Below are 21804 nucleotides of genomic sequence, written 5' to 3' on the forward strand. Positions count from 1 at the left end.
AAGTTGCAAGCCTCATGCATAGTATACTAATAGTGCCCGCACCTTGTCCTAATTAGCTTGGACTACCGGATCATCGCAATACACATGTTTTATCCAAGTGTCACAATGGGGTACCTCCATGCCGCCTGTACAAAGGTCTAAGGAGAAAGCTCGCATTTTGGATTTCTCGCTTTTGATTATTCTCAACTTAGACATCCATACCGGGACAACATGGACAACAGATAATGGACTCCTCTTTAATGCATAAGCATGTGGCAACAATTATTATTATCATATGAGATTGAGGATATATGTCCAAAACTGAAACTTCCACCATGAATCATGGCTTTAGTTAGCGGCCCAATGTTATTCTCTAACAATATGCATGCTCCAACCATTAAGGTGGTAGATCTCTCTTACTTCAGACAAGACGGACATGCATAGCAACTCACATGATATTCAACAAAGAATAGTTGATGGCGTCCCAGAAACATGGTTATCGCACAACAAGCAACTTAATAAGAAATAAAGTGCATAAGTACATATTCAATACCACAATAGTTTTTAAGCTATTTGTCCCATGAGCTATATATTGCAAAGGCGAATGATGGAATTTTAAAGGTAGCACTCAAGCAATTTAATTTGGAATGGCGGATAAATACCATGTAGTAGGTAGGTATGGTGGACACAAATGGCATAGTGGTTGGCTCAAGTATTTTGGATGCATGAGAAGTATTCCCTCTCGATACAAGGTTTAGGCTAGCAAGGTTATTTGAAACAAACACAAGGATGAACGGTGCAGCAAAACTCACATAAAAGACATATTGTAAACATTATAAGACTCTACACCGTCTTCCTTGTTGTTCAAAACTCAATACTAGATGTTATCTAGACTCTAGAGAAACCAAATATGCAAACCAAATTAGCAAGCTCTAAGTGTTTCTTCATTAATGGGTGCAAAGTATATGATGCAAGAGCTTAAACATGAGCACAACAATTGCCAAGTATCAAATTATCCAAGACATTTTAGAATTACTACATGTAGTATTTTCCAATTCCAACCATATAACAATTTAACGAAGAAGAAACTTCGCCATGAATACTATGAGTAGAGCCTAAGGACATACTTGTCCATATGCTACAGCGGAGCGTGTCTCTCTCCCACAAAGTGAATGCTAGGATCCATTTTATTCAAACAAAACAAAAACAAAAACAAACCGACGCTCCAAGCAAAGTGCATAAGATGTGACGGAATAAAAATATAGTTTCGGGGGAGGAACTCGATAATGTTGTCGATGAAGAAGGGGATGCCTTGGGCATCCCCAAGCTTAGACGCTTGAGTCTTCTTAGAATATGCAGGGGTGAACCACCGGGGCATCCCCAAGCTTAGAGCTTTCACTCTCCTTGATCATATTGTATCATACTCCTCTCTTGATCCTTGAAAACTTCCTCCACACCAAACTCGAAACAACTCATTAGAGGGTTAGTGCACAATAAAAATTAACATGTTCAGAGGTGACACAATCATTCTTCACACTTCTGCACATTGCATAAAGCTACTGGACATCAATGGATCAAAGAAATTCATCCAACATAGCAAAAGAGGCAATGCGAAATAAAAGGCAGAATCTGTCAAAACAGAACAGTCCGTAAAGATGGATTTTATTAGGGCACCATACTTGCTCAAATGAAAATGCCCAAATTGAATGAAAGTTGCGTACATATCTGAGGATCACTCACGTAAATTGGCTTAATTTTCTGAGTTACCTACGAAGAATTAGACCCAGATTCGTGACAGACAAAGAAATCTGTTTCTGCGCGAGTAATCCAAATCTAGTATTTACTTTACTATCAAAGACTTTACTTGGCACAACAAAACATAAAACTAAGATAAGTAGAGGTTGCTACAGTAGTAAACAACTTCCAAGACTCAAATATAAAACAAAAATACTGTAGTAAAAACATGGGTTGTCTCCCATAAGCGCTTTTCTTTAACGCCTTTCAGCTAGGCGCAGAAAGTGTATATCAAGTAACATCAAGAGAGGAAGCATCAACATCATAATTTGTTCTAATAATAGAATCATAAGGTAACTTCATTCTCTTTCTAGGGAAGTGTTCCATACCTTTCTTGAGAGGAAATTGATATTTAATATTACCTTCCTTCATATCAATAGTAGCACCAACGGTTCGAAGAAAAGGTCTTCCCAATATAATGGGGCAAGATGCATTGCATTCAATATCCAAGACAACAAAATCAACGGGGACAAGGTTATTGTTAACCATAATATGAACATTATTAACTTTCCCCAAAGGTTTCTTTTTAGCATTATCGGCGAGATTAACATCCGAGATAACAATTTTTCATTGGTGGCAAGTCAAGCATATCATAGACTTTCTTAGGCATAACGAAATACTTGCACCAAGATCACATAAAGCATTACAATCAAAATCTTTGACCCTCATTTTAATGATGGGCTCCCAACCATCCTCTAGCTTTCTAGGAATAGAAGTTTCAAGTTTTAGTTTCTCTTCTCTAGCTTTTATGAGAGCATTTGTAATATGTTTTGTGAAAGCCAAATTTATAGCACTAGCATTAGGACTTTTAGCAAGTTTTTGTAAGAACTTTATAACTTCAGAGATGTGGCAATCATCAAAATCTAAATCATTACAATCTAAAGCAATGGGATTATCATCCCCAAGGTTGGAAAAAAATTCAGCAGTTTTATCACAAGCAGTTTCAGCAGTTTTAGCAGTTTCAAGTAATTTTGCGCGCTTTGCACTAGGAGTAGAAACATTGCCAACACCAATTATTTTATCATTAATAGTAGGAGGTGCAGCAACATGTGAATCATTAGCATTGCTAGTGGTGGTAATAGTCCAAACTTTAGCTACATTTTTCTCTTTAGCTAGTTTTTCATTTTCTTCTCTATCCCACCTAGCACGCATTTCAGCCATTAATCTTATATTCTCATTAATTCTAACTTGGATGGCATTTGCTGTAGTAACAATTTTATTTTCAATATCCCTATTAGGCATAACTTTCGATTTCAAAAGATCAACATCAGAAGCAAGACTATCAACTCTAGAAGCGAGAATATCAATTTTATTGAGCTTTTCCTCAACAGATTTGTTAAAGGCAGTTTGTGTACTAATAAATTCTTTAAGCATAGCTTCAAGTCCAGGGGGTGTATTCCTATTATTGTTGTAAGAATTCCCATAAAAATTAGCATAACCGTTACCATTATTATAAGGATATGGCCTATAGTTATTACTAGAATTGTTCCGATAAGCATTGTTGTTGAAATTATTATTTTTAATGAAGTTTACATCAACATGTTCTTCTTGGGCAACCAATGAAGCTAACGGAACATTATTAGGATCAACATTAGTCCTATCATTCACAAGCATAGACATAATAGCATCAACCTTATCATTCAAGGAAGAGGATTCTTCAACGGAATTTACCTTCTTACCTTGTGGAGCTCTTTCCGTGTGCCATTCAGAGTAATTAACCATCATATTATCAAGAAGCTTTGTTGCTTCACCAAGAGTGATGGACATAAAGGTACCTCCAGCAGCTGAATCCAATAAATTTCGCGAAGAAAAATTTAGTCCCGCATAGAAGGTTTGGATGATCATCCAAGTAGTCGATCCATGGGTTGGGCAATTTTTAACCAAAGATTTCATTCTTTCCCAAGCTTGAGCAACATGTTCATTATCCAATTGTTTAAAATTCATTATGCTACTCCTCAAAGATATAATTTTAGCAGGGGGCTAATATCTACCAATAAAAGCATCCTTGCATTTAGTCCATGAATCAATACTATTCTTAGGCGAGAGATAGCAACCAATCTTTAGCTCTTCCTCTTAATGAGAAAGGAAACAATTTTAATTTTATAATGTCACCATCTACATCTTTATACTTTTGCATTTCACATAGTTCAACAAAATTATTGAGATGGGCAGCGAGCATCATCGGAACTAACACTGGAAAATTGCTCTCGCATAACAAGATTTAGTAAAGCAGGTTTAATTTCAAAGAATTCCGCTGTAGTAGCAGGTGGAGCAATAGGTGTGCATAGAAAATCATTATTATTTGTGCTAGTGAAGTCACACAACTTAGTATTTTCAGGGGTGGCCATTTTAGCAGTAGTAAATAAAACAAACTAGATAAAGTAAATGCAAGTAAACTATTATTTTTGTGTTTTTGATATAGAGTGCAAGACAATAAATAAAGTAAAACTAGCAACTAATTTTTTTGTGTTTTGATATAATGCAGCAAACAAAGTAGTAAATAAAATAAAGCAAGACAAAAACAAAGTAAAGAGATTGAGAAGTGGAGACTCCTCTTGCAGCGTGTCTTGATCTGCCCGGCAACGGCGCCAGAAAAAGAGCTTGATGGCGTGTATTTCACACGTTCGTTGGGAACCCCAAGAGGAAGGTATGATGCGCACAGCAGCAAGTTTTCCCTCAGAAAGAAACCAAGGTTTATCGAACCAGGAGGAGCCAAGAAGCACGTTGAAGGTTGATGGCGGCGGGATGTAGTGCGGCGCAACACCGGAGATTCCGGCGCCAACGTGGAACCTGCACAACACAACCAAAGTACTTTGCCCCAACGAAACAGGTGAGGTTGTCAATCTCACCGGCTTTACGTAACAAAGGATTAACCGTATTGTGTGGAAGATGATTGTTTGCAAGAAAACAAGTAAAGAACAAGTATTGCAGCAGATTTGTATTTCAGTATTAAAGAATGGACCGGGGTCCACAGCTCACTAGAGGTGTCTCTCCCATAAGATAAAAGCATGTTGGGTGAACAAATTACAGTCGGGCAATTGACAAATAGAGAGGGCATAACAATGCACATACATGTCATGATAAGTACAAGTGAGATTTAATTGGGCATTACGACAAAGTACATAGACCGCCATCCAACTGCATCTATGCCTAAAAAGTCCACCTTCGAGTTATCATCCGAACCCCTTCCAGTATTAAGTTGCTAACAACGGACAACTCGCATTAAGTATGGTGCGTAATGTAATCAATAACTACATCCTCGGACATAGCATCAATGTTTTATCCCTAGTGGCAACAAGCACAACACAACCTTAGGGGTTTCGTCACTCCCCAGGTGTCAATGCAGGCATGAACCCACTATCGAGCATAAATACTCCCTCTTGGAGTTACTAGCATCAACTTGGCCGAGCCTCTACTAATAACGGAGAGCATGCAAGATCATAAACAACACATAGGTAATAACTTGATAATTAACATAACATGGTATTCTCTATCCATCGGATCCCGACAAACACAACATATAGCATTACGGATAGATGATCTTGATCATGTTAGGCAGCTCACAAGATCCAACAATGAAGCACAATGAGGAGAAGACAACCATCTAGCTACCGCTATGGACCCATAGTCCAGGGGTGAACTACTCACTCATCACTCCGGAGGCGACCATGGCGGTGTAGAGTCCTCCGGGAGATGAATCCCCTCTCCGGCAGGGTGCCGGAGGAGATCTCCAGAATCCCCCGAGATGGGATTGGCGGCGACGTCTCAGTAAGGTTTTCCGTATCGTGGTTCTTCGCATCAGGGGTTCCGCGACGGAGGCTTTAAGTAGGCGGAAGGGCAACGTGGGGGGCCACACGAGGGCCCCACACCACAGGTCGGCGCGGCCAAGACCTGGGCCGCGCCGCCCTATGGTGGCTGGCCCCTCGTGGCCCCACTTCGACTCCTCTTCGGTCTTCCGGAAGCTTCGTGGCGAAATAGGACCCTGGGTCTTGATTTCGTCCAATTCCGAGAATATTTCGTTACTAGGATTTCTGAAACCAAAAACAGCAGAAAACAAAGAATCGGCTCTTCGGCATCTTGTTAATAGGTTAGTTCCAGAAAATGCACGAATATGACATAAAGTGTGCATAAAATATGTAGGTATCATCAATAATATGGCATGGAACATAAGAAATTATCGATACGTCGGAGACGTATCACGCCACGCGTCCACGATTGCACGTCTTCGACTTCTGCACCGCGACCGGCGTCTACGCGTCAACAATTGCACGTCTTTCATTTCTGCACCGCAACACGCGTCCTCGAGTCTAACCCTGGAAATTTAGATATACTCGGGTATAACCTCGAGCATTATACTAGCATTTTTTGTGTGCTCAGTTTTCCCCTTGAGTGCTAATACTCGGCTAGTGCAATATGCTCAGTTTTACCCTCAAGTAGTTGGTCAACGGACTAGTCAACAAATGGGATTAACTAGTTAAATGAGTCATTTAATGTGCAAAACATTCCAAAAAATAGTGGCACATACTCATGGAGTCTTTACCACAAATTGCCAGTTCTCAAAACATAGATAAGTCATAGATAAATCAAGTTTTACCACAAATTGCCACTTCTCAAAGGCCTTCTCAAATCACCTAGTAGCTATGAAGGTGCATGGTTTTCCACAATAAGCCCTTCCCAAAACAGCTTTCCCCAAAACATACTTTGTCTAAATGAGGCCACAATTCTCACACTCATGTATATTTGTATTGCAAATAGTTTGAGATTGGCCAAGATGGGTTTTATTGTACAAAACACGCATTTTCCATTTTTTAAATCTCATATTTGAATCCCTTAGTCTGTTTTTTACATAGGTGCCCTTGGTTTCTTGATACTACTCGGCTTTGCCCTCTCCCTCCACAAATTCTCTCACACGTGCAACATTGCCCCGATTGGTCTAGCCCATGTCACGCGGATCGTGCCCGCCGACCGTTGATCGTATGATCTAACGGGCGTGATAACCCCTCTCTCTCTCGTCGGCGGTTACCTTCCACTCTCTAAGTATGCTAAAGGGCGGTTTTCTCGTATTTATTTTCACGCGCTAAAAATTATAAACTCTTTTAGGCATTACTTTTCACGCAAAAAATGATAAACCATCACCGATTTGTTGTAGCCATAAATTTTCACGCAAAAAATGATAAACCGTCATCGATTTGTTGTAGCCATTAATTTTCACGAAAATCCCAAATGATAAACCATCACCGATTTGTTGTAGCCATTAATTTTCACGCAAAAAATGATAAACCATCACCGATTTGTTGTATCCATTACTTTTCACGCAAAAATTGATAGACCATTACCGATTTCTTGTAGCCATTACTATTCACGGTAAAAATGATAAACGAACCAATCTATCTATCTCTCGTATTTGAGGTTTTGACCCGAAAACAAATGGGTATTATAAAGGGAAATAAAAGTTCAAAAAAATGTAAAAACGAAACAATCTACCTATCTTTGTATAGAAGATCGTCCGTATGATTTTTGAGGTCATTTAGAGAAGGTAGAAAAAAATCCCTTTTGAGAAGGTCGAAAAAACCTAACTTGTTACAAAAGCTGGTTTCAAGTGAGACCTAACCAAATTTGGCATACATTATGCCATATCTATAACAACAAGGAATATCTAAAAGGGAAAGTTTCACAAAATTTGAAATTTATGGCGAAAATGATGCCATACATGATCCTGTTTTTCGAGGTTTTGACCTGAAAATCAATTGGATATTATAAAGGGAAATAAAAAGTTCAAAAAATATAAAAACGAAACAATCTATCTATCTATGTATAGAAGATCAGCTGTATGAAATTTGAGGTCATTTAGAGGAGGTAGAATAAATCACCTTGTTAGAAAAGCTGGTTTCAATGGAGACGAAACGGCATGCGTTTAAGCAAAGTGATTTTTTCGAACATCTCCAAATGATCACAAATTTGCCATACATGATGCCATACGTGTAACAACAAGGAACCCTATCTAAAAAGTGTCAAAAAAGTTTGCCCAACCGTATAGCTCTATCAAAAAGAACCTCACCATGGCGCTAGTATAATTTTGGGCTTAGTTACAAACTTTCGTTACCTAACCTTCAACACGAAACTTGTTTCAAATCACTTTTGGCGTACAAGAAACAAATCCCTCTTTGATTCGAGCACCACAGCCTCGAAACTTTGCCGATGCCGATATCGGCATGGTCAGAACGGCTATGCTCGACGCCACTGCTAGGTCACCGTCGGGATGCACCCTCAATCCCGTCCCCTCATTCGATCACCGACACACCGGAGATACCGCCGAGGTCAATGCCGAACGTACATGCCGATGCCAATGCCGAACATGCATCCACGCCGACGTGGGCACGGCCACGCCGCCCCGCTATGCTCGGACGCCACGGACCACCGCGAGGTCTTTCCCTTCGCCACCACACTCTTCTAGCACCCATCTATACACGCCGAAAGGAGAGACACTAGTTTTCTCTACATTGCTCGCGTTCGTGTCGGACACGGTCGGTCAAAGTTTTGAGGTAGTCATCGATGTCGTCGACCATTTCTTCTCTTCTTTGCATGGTTAAACGCGTCTAGTTCATATCTATCTAATGCGTCTGGTCTCGCCTCATGCAGTTCTTTGTGGACGTCGATCTCATCTCGGCACCCCGCAGGCCACCTCCTCCGTGCCATCGCTGTAGAGCTCCGTTTAAAAATCTATTCCTACCCGTGTATTGCCCCTTGTATCAGCGCCATGGCCCACTTGTCATTCGATATACCGAAGCCCCACTCGTGCGTGTTTTGGTCGGGGATACAGCGATGCTTACGAGTCAAACAAAGATGGATGGTCCGACGTGTCTTTGCGGGCTCTACGTGGCCCCACTAGTCGAAGATAACGGTCAACCGTCGGGCAACCGGCCGTTATAGCATCTGTGATGGTTTCAGACAAGGTCTTGGGGAAAACTGAGGAAAAACTAAGGAGCTGGGGAAAACTGAGCACAACTAAGGAACCGAGGGCACGAAAATAGAAATCCCTATTTATAAACCTCCCATGTTCCTGCCCTATGGTTTGGTTCAACCAACGCACCCTGAAAGTCCCATCCGTCTTCATTCCGGTCATCAGGACGCTCCGTCTCGACGATCATGTTGTGCATGATCACACAATAAGTCACCACCTCATGCATGGTCGGAAGAGACCATATTCTAGCTAGGTGACGAACAATAACCCACCGATCTTGGAGCACACCAAAGCGTCTTGCATCCTGGCAAACCTCGTATCTTTCTGTGTTTGAGTATTGCGGATTGTCTTCACTAGTGTGGTCCAGTCCGGATAAATGTCATCAGTAAGTGATACGTCCATTTTGCATCACTATTTTATATCGTAATTTGCTGTTATTCATTGATATATTTCATATTTGGAGATGATACTCATGTAATTTCATCTATTTTGCATGTTTCATGATTATTGGAGGATCGCGCACCGGAGCCAGGATTCTGCTGGAAAAAGCACCGTCAGAATGCAATATTTCGGAAGATCAACAGTTGACGGAAATTATATGAAAAACCCTATTTTTCCAGATGATGAAGGGAGCCAGAAGGGGGACCCGAGGGGACCCGAGGTGGGCCCACCTCATAGGCCGGCGCGGCCCAAGGCCTGGTCGCGCCGCCCTGTGAGGAGGGGGCCCACAGCCCCCTCTTGCCTCCTTTTCTTCGCGTACGTCTTCGTCCCGAAAACCTAAGCCCCAGAGGATAGTCGCGAAGAGTCACAGCCGCCTCTGCGGGCGGAGAACACCAGAGAGAAAAGAGCTCTCCGGCAGGCTGAAATCTGCCGGGGAAATTCCCTCCCGGAGGGGGAAATCGATGCCATCGTCACCGTCATCGAGCTGGACATCATCTCCATCATCATCACCATCATCATCATCATCATCATCATCATCATCATCACCGCCATCTCCACCGCTGCACCTCGTCACCGCTGTAACAATTTGGGTTTGATCTTGATTGTTTGATAGGGGATTCTCTCCCGGTGTTGATTTCTACTTGTTATTGATTCTATTGAGTGAAACTATTGAACCAAGGTTTATGTTCAGATTGTTATTCATCATCATATGACCTCTGATTATGTTCCATATGATGTCTCGTGAGTAGTTCGTTTAGTTCTTGAGGACATGGGTGAAGTCTAAATGTTAGTAGTGAATTATGTTGGTTAGTATTCAATGTTGTGATATTTAAGTTGTGGTGTTATTCTTCTAGTGGTGTCGTGTGAACGTCGACTACATGACACTTCACCATTTATGGGCCTAGGGGAATGCATCTTGTATTCGTTTGCCAATTGCGGGGTTGCCGGAGTGACGAAACCTAAACCCCCGTTGGTATATCGGTGCAGGAGGGATAGCGAGATCTCAGAGTTTAAGGCTATGGTTAGATTTATCTTAATTACTTTCTTGTAGTTGCGGATGCTTGCAAGGGGTATAATCACAAGTATGTATTAGTCCTAGGAAGGGCGGTACATTAGCATAGGTTCACCCACACAACACTTATCAAAACAATGAAGATTAATCGGCTATATGAAGCGAAAGCACTAGACTAAATTCCCGTGTGTCCTCAAGAATGTTTGGTCATTATAAGTAAACAAACCGGCTTGTCCTTTTTGCTAAAAAGGATTGGGCCACTCGCTGCAATTATTTCTCTCGCACTTTACTTACTTGTACTTTATTCATCTGCTATATCAAAATCCCCTGAATACTTGTCTGTGAGCATTTACAGTGAATCCTTCATCGAAACTGCTTGTCAACACCTTCTGCTCCTCGTTGGGTTCGACACTCTTATTTATCGAAAGTACTACGATACACCCCCTATTCCTTAGTATGGCCGTTGTACTGACCCTGCTATCCAAATGGATAGTTCTTGCACTACCAATGCATGCAATTGATGCTGCTGATCATGCCCGAGAACCCTCTAGTTTCATTGATTGACAACATCCGTCTAGTGTCCTCAACAGTTGGGGCTCTCAAGTACAGTTCCTCTACCACCCCATTCACGGCTCATCAAAACCGGTATATGGAATCAAGGCAGATGCTCTCACTCTTTCGCAGGTACTAGTCGAAGATATCACAAGACATTCCATAGGAAATCACGCGAATAGCTGTAGAGCATTTCTGGTAAGAGGTGAAGCCTAACTTACCAGTGTCATCGGGCCTGCATTGGATGTATGGGTCGTAGTCTCTAATGACCCGTTGAATGAACTTGAACATGTCCCTTGACATCCGGTAGCGGCACTAGAACATGTGCTCCTTGTACACCTGATCAGTGAGGTGGAAGTAGTTTTTGCAGAGCCGGGCATGCCCACCGACTAGGTTGCGTGGCACGTTGCCCTGGCGGCCCTTCTTCGAGCTCCGGTACACCGGCATCTGCTTGTCATGGTGCTCATGGAGGAAGGAGGCCACATCGACCATGAGCTCCGATGTCGTCGGACTCCTCGTCGGAAGAGGTGTCAATGCATTCCCTGCAGAGCCTCTCGACCAACTGAGCTAATGTCCATCTACAGGGCAAAATGGAAATTCAAGTGGTGCAAAGTGGTTGTAAATGGCGTCCGAAAAATTCGTCGGGATTGTACCGGGAAATTTACCGAACAAGTCCTCGGCGTCAAGGTCTGCATGCGCTCCATGTAGATGCGCAACCAACAAGGACGCGAGCGATGCAGTGAAAGTCCTCTCCACTACCGTAGCTCCGAGTATGTACTCTAACGAGGCATGGCATGAAGAGACCTGGTCGACTACGGTGGTGTGGCGTAGCGGTGGTGTGGTGGCGGCGTCTCCTTAGGACTGCAAATAAGGGGAGGACGAGTGAAGACTATTAGACTTCGATGTCCCTGGCATGAGGGGCCGGCTAGGAATACACAAGGTAAAGCACAACGTCCTCGCCGATGCATTTGCGGTTCAAATTTGGGCCGCATTTGCGTCCCCATGGATAGGCCAATTAGTTTGCGCTGGGTTGCTGGGCTAGGGTGTATACCCGTTTTCGACCACGCAAACGCAAACTATCTCTTTGCGTCCGTTTTCAGCGGGCCGCTAGAGATGCCATGACTGCCACCATAGCTTGTTCCCTAAATATGTGACCAACCCTCTAATAAAATTGTTGCAGCCGGTATTGATACGCTGGTGAGGGTGTCTCCAGCGGCCCGAAGCAAACGGACGCAAAGCGGTCGAAAAATGGGGCTGCACCCTATCATAGCGGCTCGATGCAAAATAGTCGACCTGTCTGTGGGGACGAGAACGTGGCCTAAATTTGCGCCGTAAATGTGTCTACGTGGATGTATCGCGTGTCGGCGCCCTGTCTCCACGGTTCTGCCTGGCAGCGGGCGCGAGGTCGCATCGCTTCTGCGACTACGCGTGCCGCAACTTTCACCATCAATGGTGCCTCGTCTTGAGAGGCCGCGCCCTAGCGGGCGGCGGTTGGCTTCTACGCCACCATCAATGGCATCCTTCTTCGTGTCCCGCGCTCGCCGTCCTTAAAAGGGCACCGACAACATCCTGCCATTGCCCCGCACATGCCTAGCCACGCTTGCACCCAAACAAACCGACAGCGCAACGCGCCACCGCGACGCCATGTGCAAGAAGTAGAACGACCATGAGGCATGACTGTTGTAGCCGACGGAGGAGAAGCAGCGGATGGGGATCTCCCTTCGTTCCTCCGTCACGCGGATGTTCTACGTGAACTGTATGCCGTGCCTCGGCTAGGGCGAGGTGCACCTGCCTGGCGGGTGGCATCTTAGCATGGCGCGGGTGCCCATCCTGCTGGTGCCACTTTTCGTTCCTTAGCGGGACACACAGATCGAGTGCCGGCGCACCATCCTCCCTCCAGAACACATTCACGACCCCCGTCGACTCCTCCATGTGGGACAACTACCACCATCGACGTGTAGTGCTTGACAAGTGGTGGAAGTCAGGGTTCCTCGGTGACGAGGTCTTCAACTTCGGCCGGCCACCATAGCCATGGCGGGAGGTGACGTGGCAGCCGTGTACGCCATCACCTAAGTAGCCACCTCCATCGCCTCCGGTTCGAGGCGACTCAGAGGACTTCATCTCTAGAGTCTTCCATGCGATCCAGATGGCGTAGCAGGGCGGTAGGTAGGCAGGCCGAGCTCTGGAAGGAGCTAACCGAGGACGAGGCGACGAGGCTCAGCATCCTCATATCAGAGATGTCGTAGCTGCCGCCTTTGATGCCCCGGTATGTCGTCTATCTCATGCAACCATGCCTCTCGGAGGAAGAGGCCTTGAACCTAGCGTTGTAGTACTCAGAGCCGCCTTCTCCGTCGTCTCTACCCTCGTGGGCACTAGTCGCCGCTCCACCTCCACCTCCACCACCGGTCGCACCATCATATGCTCTGACACATCCGTACTGGCCATGGGCGATCCCTTACGTCGTCGACCTAACCCAGACGACGAATAGTAGGCTAGGGTTAGGGTATTAGGGCATCTCCAACCGGGCGACCCAAACGGACGCGCTGGGCCGTCCGTTTTGGGCCGTTTGCGTGCCCGAGCGGACGCGCGGACAGCGCCCCGCGTCCGCGCGTCCGTTTGGGTCGCGCGGTGCGCCTAACGCGGCAGATTTGGGTCGCGGCGCCCTATGGTATGTTTTTCTTGTAAATTCACTAGAAAAACGCAAAAAAATATTATATAAAATATATAAAATAGTACAAATGCTCAAAATGTATTACACATTACATAGTCCATGTAATCAAGGATAAAGTATTATTGAAATAAAATGAAAAAACGATACAAATGCTCTAGGCTTCGGGATTTCCTTCATCATTGTTGTTTGCAGCATTGTTGCCTACGTGCTGCCACATGTGCTCGACCAAATCAGCCCGAAGCTGGTTGTGTACAGCTAGATCTCGAATTTCATGGTGCGCATGAAGAATGTCCTGGAATGATGCCGGAGCACCTTGCCGAGGAGTAACCAACTCTCCTTGGCCTTCCCGAGTCATTATCAAAGAGTGAATCATCCCGCTCTACCTCAACAATCTGTTATGCATGATTACACAAGCGGTCATCACCTCCCACAGAGTTTGCACATCCCAGGCTGCGGCGGGGTGTCCGACGATAGCCCAACGAGCTTGGAGGATGCCAAACGCCCGCTCGACATCTTTCCGGGCTGCCTCCTGCTCTTTGGCAAACCTTGCCTCCTCGCTCTCCGAGTTGGGGTTTCGGATTGTCTTCACGAGTGTAGCCCAAGGTGGATAGATACCATCGGCAAGGTAGTACCCCTTCGTGTAGTGGTGGCCATTGATCTCAAAATCCACATCGGGGGACCGACCGTACGCTAGCCTATCAAACACCGGAGAGCGCTGCAAGACATTGATGTCATTGTGCGAGCCAGCCATTCCGAAGAATGAGTGCCAAATCCATGTGTCATGGGAAGCAACGGCTTCAAGAATGACCGTGCACCCCTCGGAATGGCCGCCGTATACCCCCGCCAACCAAAGGGGCAGTTCTTCCACTCCCGAGTGCATGCGGTCTATGCTGCCAAGCATCCCAGGAAAACCCCCGGAAGCGTTGATCGACAACGGACGAGCTGTGTCCTCTGCATTAGGTTGCCGGAGGTACTTGTTCTCCGAACGAACCGATCACGGCTCTGCAGAACACGTACATCGATTCCAAGCCGGTTGACTCACTCATGCGCGTGTACTCATCTACGAAATCACCGGCAACGCCATATGCAAGCATCCTAATCGCTGCCGTGCATTTCGAGTACGAAGAGAGGCCTACCTTGCCAATTGCATCCACTTTCGCACGAAGTAGTCGTCGTAGATCTTCACGGCATCCATTATCCGGCGGAACAGCGGCCTGGTCATCCGAAAACGACGGCGAAACATGGACGGCACGAACAATGGCTTGGGTTTGAAGTAGTCGTTGTAGAGCTGGGCGTGGCCGCGTTCTCTTTTGCGGTCCAAGGCGGCCGCGCGCCCCGGCAAGGACCCCCGATGTACGGGGATTTGCGAGACGACGTGCTCGTGGATGAGCGACGCGACGATCCGTGAAAAAATCGTCGTCGGACTCCTCTTCGACGACGTGTCGATGAAGTTCTTGAAGTAGTACTCGTCGTCGCCGTCCACCATGATCCGAAAAGGGACACATTTTAGTTCGAGCATTTGACCGAACACCTCGCGAGCGGAGGCGATCCAAATGCTTCCGTAGCGACTCGCGAAGCGGCCGTCTCGGACGACGTCCGGTCCGGATACACAGTGCAGGGAGAGCTCACCTCCGGCGGAAACGGCGCAGCTCGCGAACGGCGGGAGGTGTCTCGACGGTGAGAGGACAACGGCCGCCGGCGGCGGCGTCCTCCGACTCCGCTACGACGCGGCGAAAGCGGCGCGGGACCTCGACCTATGCTTCCGCCCCGCTTGCCGGCGGCTCGACGACGATGGCCGGCGGCGACGCGCTCCCAAATCGCCGGTCCGTGGGTGGCGGCGGAGCGGTGGGGAGATGTGGGCGACGGGCTTGTGTTTTGGGAGGCGAGACGGGAGGGCTGGGGCGGACAAGGGAGGACGCGAGCGACCAGCCTTTCGCGTCCGCGGCCACGCAAACTCGTCCAAGATTTGGGCCGGGTTTGGTTCGTCCCGGACGCCGCGGCCATCCGTTTTAGGGATGGGTCCGCGCGCTGGGCCGCGGTTTTGTCCGTTTCGACCCATCCGAACGCGCGGGCGCGGGATGGGTCGCCCGGTTGGAGATGCCCTTATCAGTCCATGACCTTTTTATGTTTCCATGCTTTATATTTTTAACGCTATGTAAATTATTTTATTTAAATGAAAAATTGAGAACAATGAAATGTGTATTGCCGCTTGGTGCACCAAACGCAAATGGTCGAACACGGTCACATTTTTAGGTTTGAAAAATGTGTCGGGCCACCACGAAGATGATGTTAAAATTAGCTTAGCGATGGGAGTCGCCTTTTGCTTCTGCCCGTGACCACCGTTTGAGCATGTGGTGTCATCTCAGCAAATATAAAAACTCACAGTAGTAGATTCGGAGAAACGTGTGGCTAGAGTAGTCGAAACAGCATCGACCTGAATTCAAAATCCCTCTCTCGCCTGTCTCACGTCCTCAGCCAGCGGATGTCAGTCCAAAAGAAGCCGTAAAAAGGCCGCCGAGCGGCAGCGCCGCAGCGCACGGCGACGCATGCTCACGCAGCCGGCAGCCCCGATTCAAAACCCGCAGCGCTCAAACGGTCGGATCCCCGCATCCGCCTCCAGGACCCCCCACACCTTCGTCCCACGTGCCCGTCCCCGATCCGACGGCCCACCTCGCCGCGAATTCAAACGCAACCTCGTCTCCGCGCTACCAGCCAGAGCAGAGAGCCCCTCTCCACCGGGAACAAATAAATTCCCACAACAGCTCGCTGGAAACTGCGCGACGCGAGGCTAGAGGGACCTGTCGGCCGCGGCTAGATAATACCAAGAGCGCGTAGCCAGGCAAGTGCTCCTCCTGATAATCATTCCCCAATCCTACTTCCCTTGCTCTTTTCCGCTCTGCGCTTCTCCCCTCTCCGTCGACGACGCGCGCACTCCTCGCCGCGGATGCTGATGGCCCGTTGATTGATGATTGGCATACTGATCGCAGCAGCAGCAGCGGCGGCGGTGCTAGTTCTGGTCGTTCTCTGCGCGCGGGCGGCCGGCAGCGGGAGGAGCGCGGCGGGAGCATCCGGTGCGAGCGGCGACGCTTGCCGCGGAAGCGAGCGGGTCGGAGGGACAGGTAACTAGCTCGCCGGCATGATCCTCCCGTCTGTTTTTGAATGTGATTTCCTGCATATGCGTCCCGTCCTGCTATCTTCAGCCTTTCTCCTTTCTTCCTCGCGCCCGCCCGCCTTTGCGTGCTCCGTTGCTAGGATTCCAAGCCAAGTATCTGCTTTCTGGTAGGCTCCCGCATTGCTCTGAAGATTTGCGTAGGACCCCACTAACTTCTCGCGAATTCGGTGGCGCATGATCCTTAGTCTTGATTTCGAAAATTTTGTGAGCGGCTTGATTTCAAAAAATTGTAGAGCTGTATGTAAAATTTGAACAAATCCAGAGGGCCTAGTACGCGCAGTTAATGCCATCCTAATCAACGGTGAGCACCGGCGCTCGCACGCCACTGGCAGGCAAACACTAGCGCAACAGCTGTCCACACTATGCGCTCCCGTGCCCGATGACGCGTGGGCCCGCCGTTGGACGCCGCCGCGGATGGAAGCAATGGGGCGGGCCCCACACCCGTGCGTCCGCGTCCGCGAGCCCGAGACGCCGTGCTCTGGGCTCGGTCGGGCTCAGCTGGGTTCCCCGCGACGCTGCCGATCCGGCTCATCATGCGGTCCGGCCGGCCACTCGCTCACTGATTCCTGGGGCCCACCGTGGCCGTACGGGCACGCACCAGCTTTTGCTGCAGCGAGCCAACGGCACCTTTCAGTCCGTGCGAGGAAAAGCGGGTGATCGCGTGCGCGGTGCGTCGCCCCACGAGTCCATGCCAGGTGGGCCCTCCTGGCCTTTCAGACTGTAGTCTGCCTCATTTTCGTGTATCACACCTTTTCTGTGGCTAGCCCGTTTCGTAGTTATCGTTAAGTAATCACGGCTAGTCTTTAGAATATCTTCTTTTTCTGTGCATGCGCGTTAGTGATAAAGAAATCATGGCGTGATGAAGCTTTCGGACGACTCGGTCCGTCTACGGTACGTCGTCGTCCCACACAATTATTTCCCCATGATTCGTAGGTCTCACGAACCCGCTCCAAGAAAAGCGGTGTGAAAATTATGAGTTGCTCAAATCTTGATCCTTCCGTTCTAAGAAAAGCACTGCAGCCTCGGCTTTAGATCGCCCGCTTTGGTGAGACGGCAACCGTAGACGCCCTCTGATTATACCTATTCTAATGGCGAAGCAAAATTCAGTCGTGTTTGCTTAGAAGGAATGCTTCGGCCACTCTGTTTTGATGCGATCTAACATGCGGAGCCAAATGCTGTATCGTATTTAGTATTCTGCTACCGGCTAATCGCACCACTTGGCCACCTCTCCTGCTGTTGAATTTCATTACAGTTTTCCTCTTTGTCTGTTCTCATTCAGCCATCATCTGCGGGTCAAAACTCCAAATGACTTGACCGACTGAAACAGTCTGAATTTCATTACGTACAGTTTTCCTCTTTGTCTGTTCTCATTCAGACATCATTAGCGGCTAACCACACCACTTGGAGTACTAACAAAGAGCGCAAAACAGTCAGAAAATCCGGGGATTCTGATAGGGCCTTCGTACCAGCTCCTGATTTTGTGTGTCGTCGCGGCATTCAATCTTACTCGATTTAACATTCCGTCTACCCAAAGCAAACAAAAAGATCGGCCGATGAGTGTGCTGGAATACAGTAGATGAGGTTACCAGTAGCTTTCCAAGTTGCATTTTCATTCGCTTTGGACGATTGTCTCCTTCCGGGGCTTCTAGCTCCTTCGCTAGTACAGTATATTTTGCTTTCCCAGATTTGTCCGCTTCTTTCTTTGCCGACGAGTGAGCAACTGAGCATCACTAATCTATTCTGATGGCTGCAGATCACGACGCGGGGTGCTGTAGCTGCCGCCGCGACAGGGAAATGAGCCTGCGGAGCTGCCCGGCCGCGGCCGGGGACGCGGCGCCGGACGGGACGGCGGAGGAGCTGCTGGAGCGGGCGCGCGGGCTGGTGCCGGCCGCGCTGGACGCGGCGCGCGCGGCGACGGGGTTCGGCGGGCGGTGGAAGGCCATCGCGGCCAGGCTGGAGAGGGTGCCGCCGTGCCTGTCGGACCTGTCCAGCCACCCCTGCTTTTCCAAGAACTCGCTCTGCCGGGAGCTGCTGCAGTCCGTGGCCGCCACGCTCGCCGAGGCGGCTGAGCTCGGCGCGCTCTGCCGCGAGCCGCCCAAGGCCGGGAAGCTGCAGATGCAGAGCAACCTCGACGCGCTTGCTGGGAAGCTGGACCTCAACCTCCGGGACTGCGGGCTGCTCGTCAAGACTGGGGTGCTGTCCGACGCGACGGTTCCGGCCCCTCCTGCCGCCGAGGCGGCGTCGGCGGCGGCAGGAGCATCGCAGACGGACGTGCGGGAGCTGCTTGCTCGGCTGCAGATTGGGCATGCGGAGGCGAAGAACCGGGCTGTGGACGGCCTCCTGGATGCCCTGCGCGAGGACGAGAAGAGCGTGCTGTCGGCGCTGGGCCGCGGCAATGTGTCCGCGCTGGTGCAGCTGCTGACCGCGACGGCGCCCAAGGTCAGGGAGAAGGCCGCCACTGTTCTCTGCCTGCTCGCGGAGTCCGGCAGCTGCGAGGGCCTGCTAGTGTCTGAAGGCGCGCTGCCGCCGCTCATCCGGCTGGTGGAGTCGGGCAGCCTTGTGGGCAGGGAGAAGGCGGTCATCACTCTACAGAGGCTGTCCATGTCGCCCGAGATCGCCCGTGCGATCGTCGGCCACAGCGGCGTGCGGCCGCTCATCGAAATCTGCCAGACCGGGGACTCCATCCCCTCCCAGTCCGCGGCCGCTGGCGCGCTCAAGAACCTGTCCGCGGTGCCGGAGACGCGGCAGGCGCTGGCCGAGGAGGGCATCGTGCGCGTCATGATCGGCCTGCTCGACCGCGGCGTCGTGCTGGGGTCCAAGGAGTACGCCGCGGAGTGCCTGCAGAACTTCACGTCCAGCAACGACGGGCTGCGGCGCGCTGTGGTCGCCGAGGGTGCGCTGCCCAGCCTGCTGGCCTACCTCGACGGCCCGCTGCCGCAGGAGCCCGCCGTGGGTGCGCTCCGCAACCTCGTGTCCGCGGTCTCGCAGGACAACCTCGTGGCGCTCGGCGTGCTCCCGCGGCTCGCGCACGTGCTCCGGGACGGCTCCGTCGGCGCGCAGCAGGCGGCGGCCGCGGCCATCTGCAGGATCTCCAGCTCCCCCGAGATGAAGCGCCTGGTGGGCGACCACGGCTGCATGCCGCTGCTGGTCCGGCTGCTGGAGGCCAAGTCGAACGGCGCGCGCGAGGTGGCGGCGCAGGCGACGGCGACCCTGATGAGCTGCCCGGCGAACGCGAGGGACGTGAAGAAGGACGAGAAGAGCGTGCCGAACCTGGTGCAGCTGCTCGACCCGAGCCCCGGGAACACGGCAAAGAAGTACGCCATCTCCTGCCTCCTGTCGCTGTCGGCGAGCAAGAGGTGCAAGAAGCTGATGATCGCGCACGGCGCCATTGGGTACCTGAAGAAGCTCTCCGAGATGGACGTCGCCGGCGCCAAGAAGCTGCTCGAGAAGCTGGAGCGCGGCAAGTTGCGCAACCTCTTCAGTAGGAGGTAAAAGCTGGAGCCTTCTGTTTTGCCGTAACCTGTAAAGAAAATTCGCCGTCCTGTGTTCATAGTCTCTATGAAGGCAGTGCTGAGAGTATTGTTGCCATCATCTGAAACTAAACATACCGCGCTGTAGTATCGCTGGTTAATGTGTATGTCGCAATGTTAGGCAGTTCATGCATTAGACCTTAACCTAGGCTGAAGTGAACTCCTGATGCCAATAAAGTAATGTTCAGTCAATCGAGAATACTTGCATAGTCTGGCCATACTCTCTGCATCGTCTGTTAAATTTGGTTGTTACTATTGTGCCTGTGCTGCTCAGGTCTCCAGTCCCAATCTGTGCTTGGCACTGAAAATCAACACTATCTTGGTCCAGCAGTTCATCGCACTGAAAAACTATATTTGGCATATCTTCAGTTCTTGGATGACTGAAACTTGCATGTCCTCTTAGCCTGAAAATCATGTCGAGTTATTGGGCCATGATGGGGACAAATCGCACGAAGGTGTCTGCACTGCACGGGCAGGCGTCTAGGCAAATGATCAGTTGATTGCATTGCCGTCCGGTCAATGGTGCTTATCAGTGGGTACTTTGTCCTTATCGCTCTGCAGTAAGTACTGGCAAACAGGGGAAGCACCATATCATCACGGTAGATATCGATCAGCTTATGGAATTCTTCTGCCTCGCGATGTGTTATGTGCTTTAACACTGCTTTTACTGAACCAAGACAATGATCTCGGGTGAACTGATGAAGTGATGAGTGAGAGCATCTCCACTCGTCTCCACGAACAGGCCCCGGCTTGCCATTTTTTCATTCGAATGGCGAAAAATGGTCCAGCCGTGTCCCCCGGCTTGCCATTTTTTCATTCGAATGGCGAAAAATGGCCCAGCCGTGTCCCCCGGTTCCTCGTTTTTCGCCGGATTTGAACTTTCATCCATCCGGCGAGCCCCACGCCAACCCCGGCCTACCGGGGAGCGCTCGGGGACTCCGGACGAAACGAAAGTACGCGAAACGCCGAGATATTTCTCCCGCGCTTTTCGCTTCGTCTTCGCCGCAGTGGTGGACCCGACCGGTCAGTGACACACGCATCGTCTTCCGCGCGCACTAAAAGCCTGCCGCCGGTCAGCTCGCCGCGGACGCGTCGCATTCCACGCGTCATTTAATCGACGGCACCAGCCGCGCCTATATACCCCGCTCCGCTCGCCGCGACGCGTATCCCCGCTCCACTCTCCCGATCCATGGCGTTCAACGACGAAGACGGCGCATCAAACAACGGCTTCCCCCGCCGGTTGCTCCACGCGTGGGAGGGGCACCTCCTCCACCAGGCGGGGCACCCCTGCCCGCCGGACACGAGGCCTCCCGGCGGCGGGTGGCGGCTAAGTGCTAGCGGCGTACCAATCCCGCCGCCGCCCCGGGGCCGCCCTCGACGTCGCCATCGAGGAGGCTCGGATGACGATGACGGACGAAGAGCGCGCCGACCCGCGCCAGGACCCCGACAACTACACGAGGTGGAACTCGTTCTTCCTCCAGCGGTGGGAGCGGGAGCTGGCATCCTACGACGGCCCGCCGCCTCCGCCTCCCCGCAACAACGCCGCGGTTCACCGATGTTGGTGGAGCGCGCCGAACAGGACGCCGGAGAACGTCCTCGAGCAAATCGAGGGCGGCAACTTCCCGGTGCTGACGATGCCCCCTCCATCGAGGGCATCGGCCAGCCGCCGCCGGGGAAACAGCTGGCAGCCAC

The 21804-nt window shown here is 49.9% G+C and overlaps 1 protein-coding gene across 1 annotated transcript; it reads left to right on the forward strand.

The window, feature by feature from the left end:
* Positions 1-18325: 18325 nt before the first annotated feature.
* On the forward strand, positions 18326-20304 carry LOC124708921 (U-box domain-containing protein 15-like). Its single transcript, XM_047240558.1, has 2 exons — positions 18326-20141; positions 20176-20304. Exon 1 carries the CDS (start codon positions 18326-18328, stop codon positions 20072-20074), a length of 1749 nt encoding a protein of 582 aa, XP_047096514.1. The 3' UTR covers positions 20075-20141; positions 20176-20304.
* Positions 20305-21804: the final 1500 nt, after the last annotated feature.

This window comes from Lolium rigidum, chromosome 4 (genome assembly GCF_022539505.1).
Source record: "Lolium rigidum isolate FL_2022 chromosome 4, APGP_CSIRO_Lrig_0.1, whole genome shotgun sequence".
NCBI classification, from domain to species: domain Eukaryota; kingdom Viridiplantae; phylum Streptophyta; class Magnoliopsida; order Poales; family Poaceae; genus Lolium; species Lolium rigidum.

What these genes read in the sequence shown, in the direction of transcription:
- LOC124708921 (XM_047240558.1), top strand. Translation starts at nt 18,326, where the DNA reads ATGGCTGCAGATCACGACGCGGGGTGCTGTAGCTGCCGCCGCGACAGG.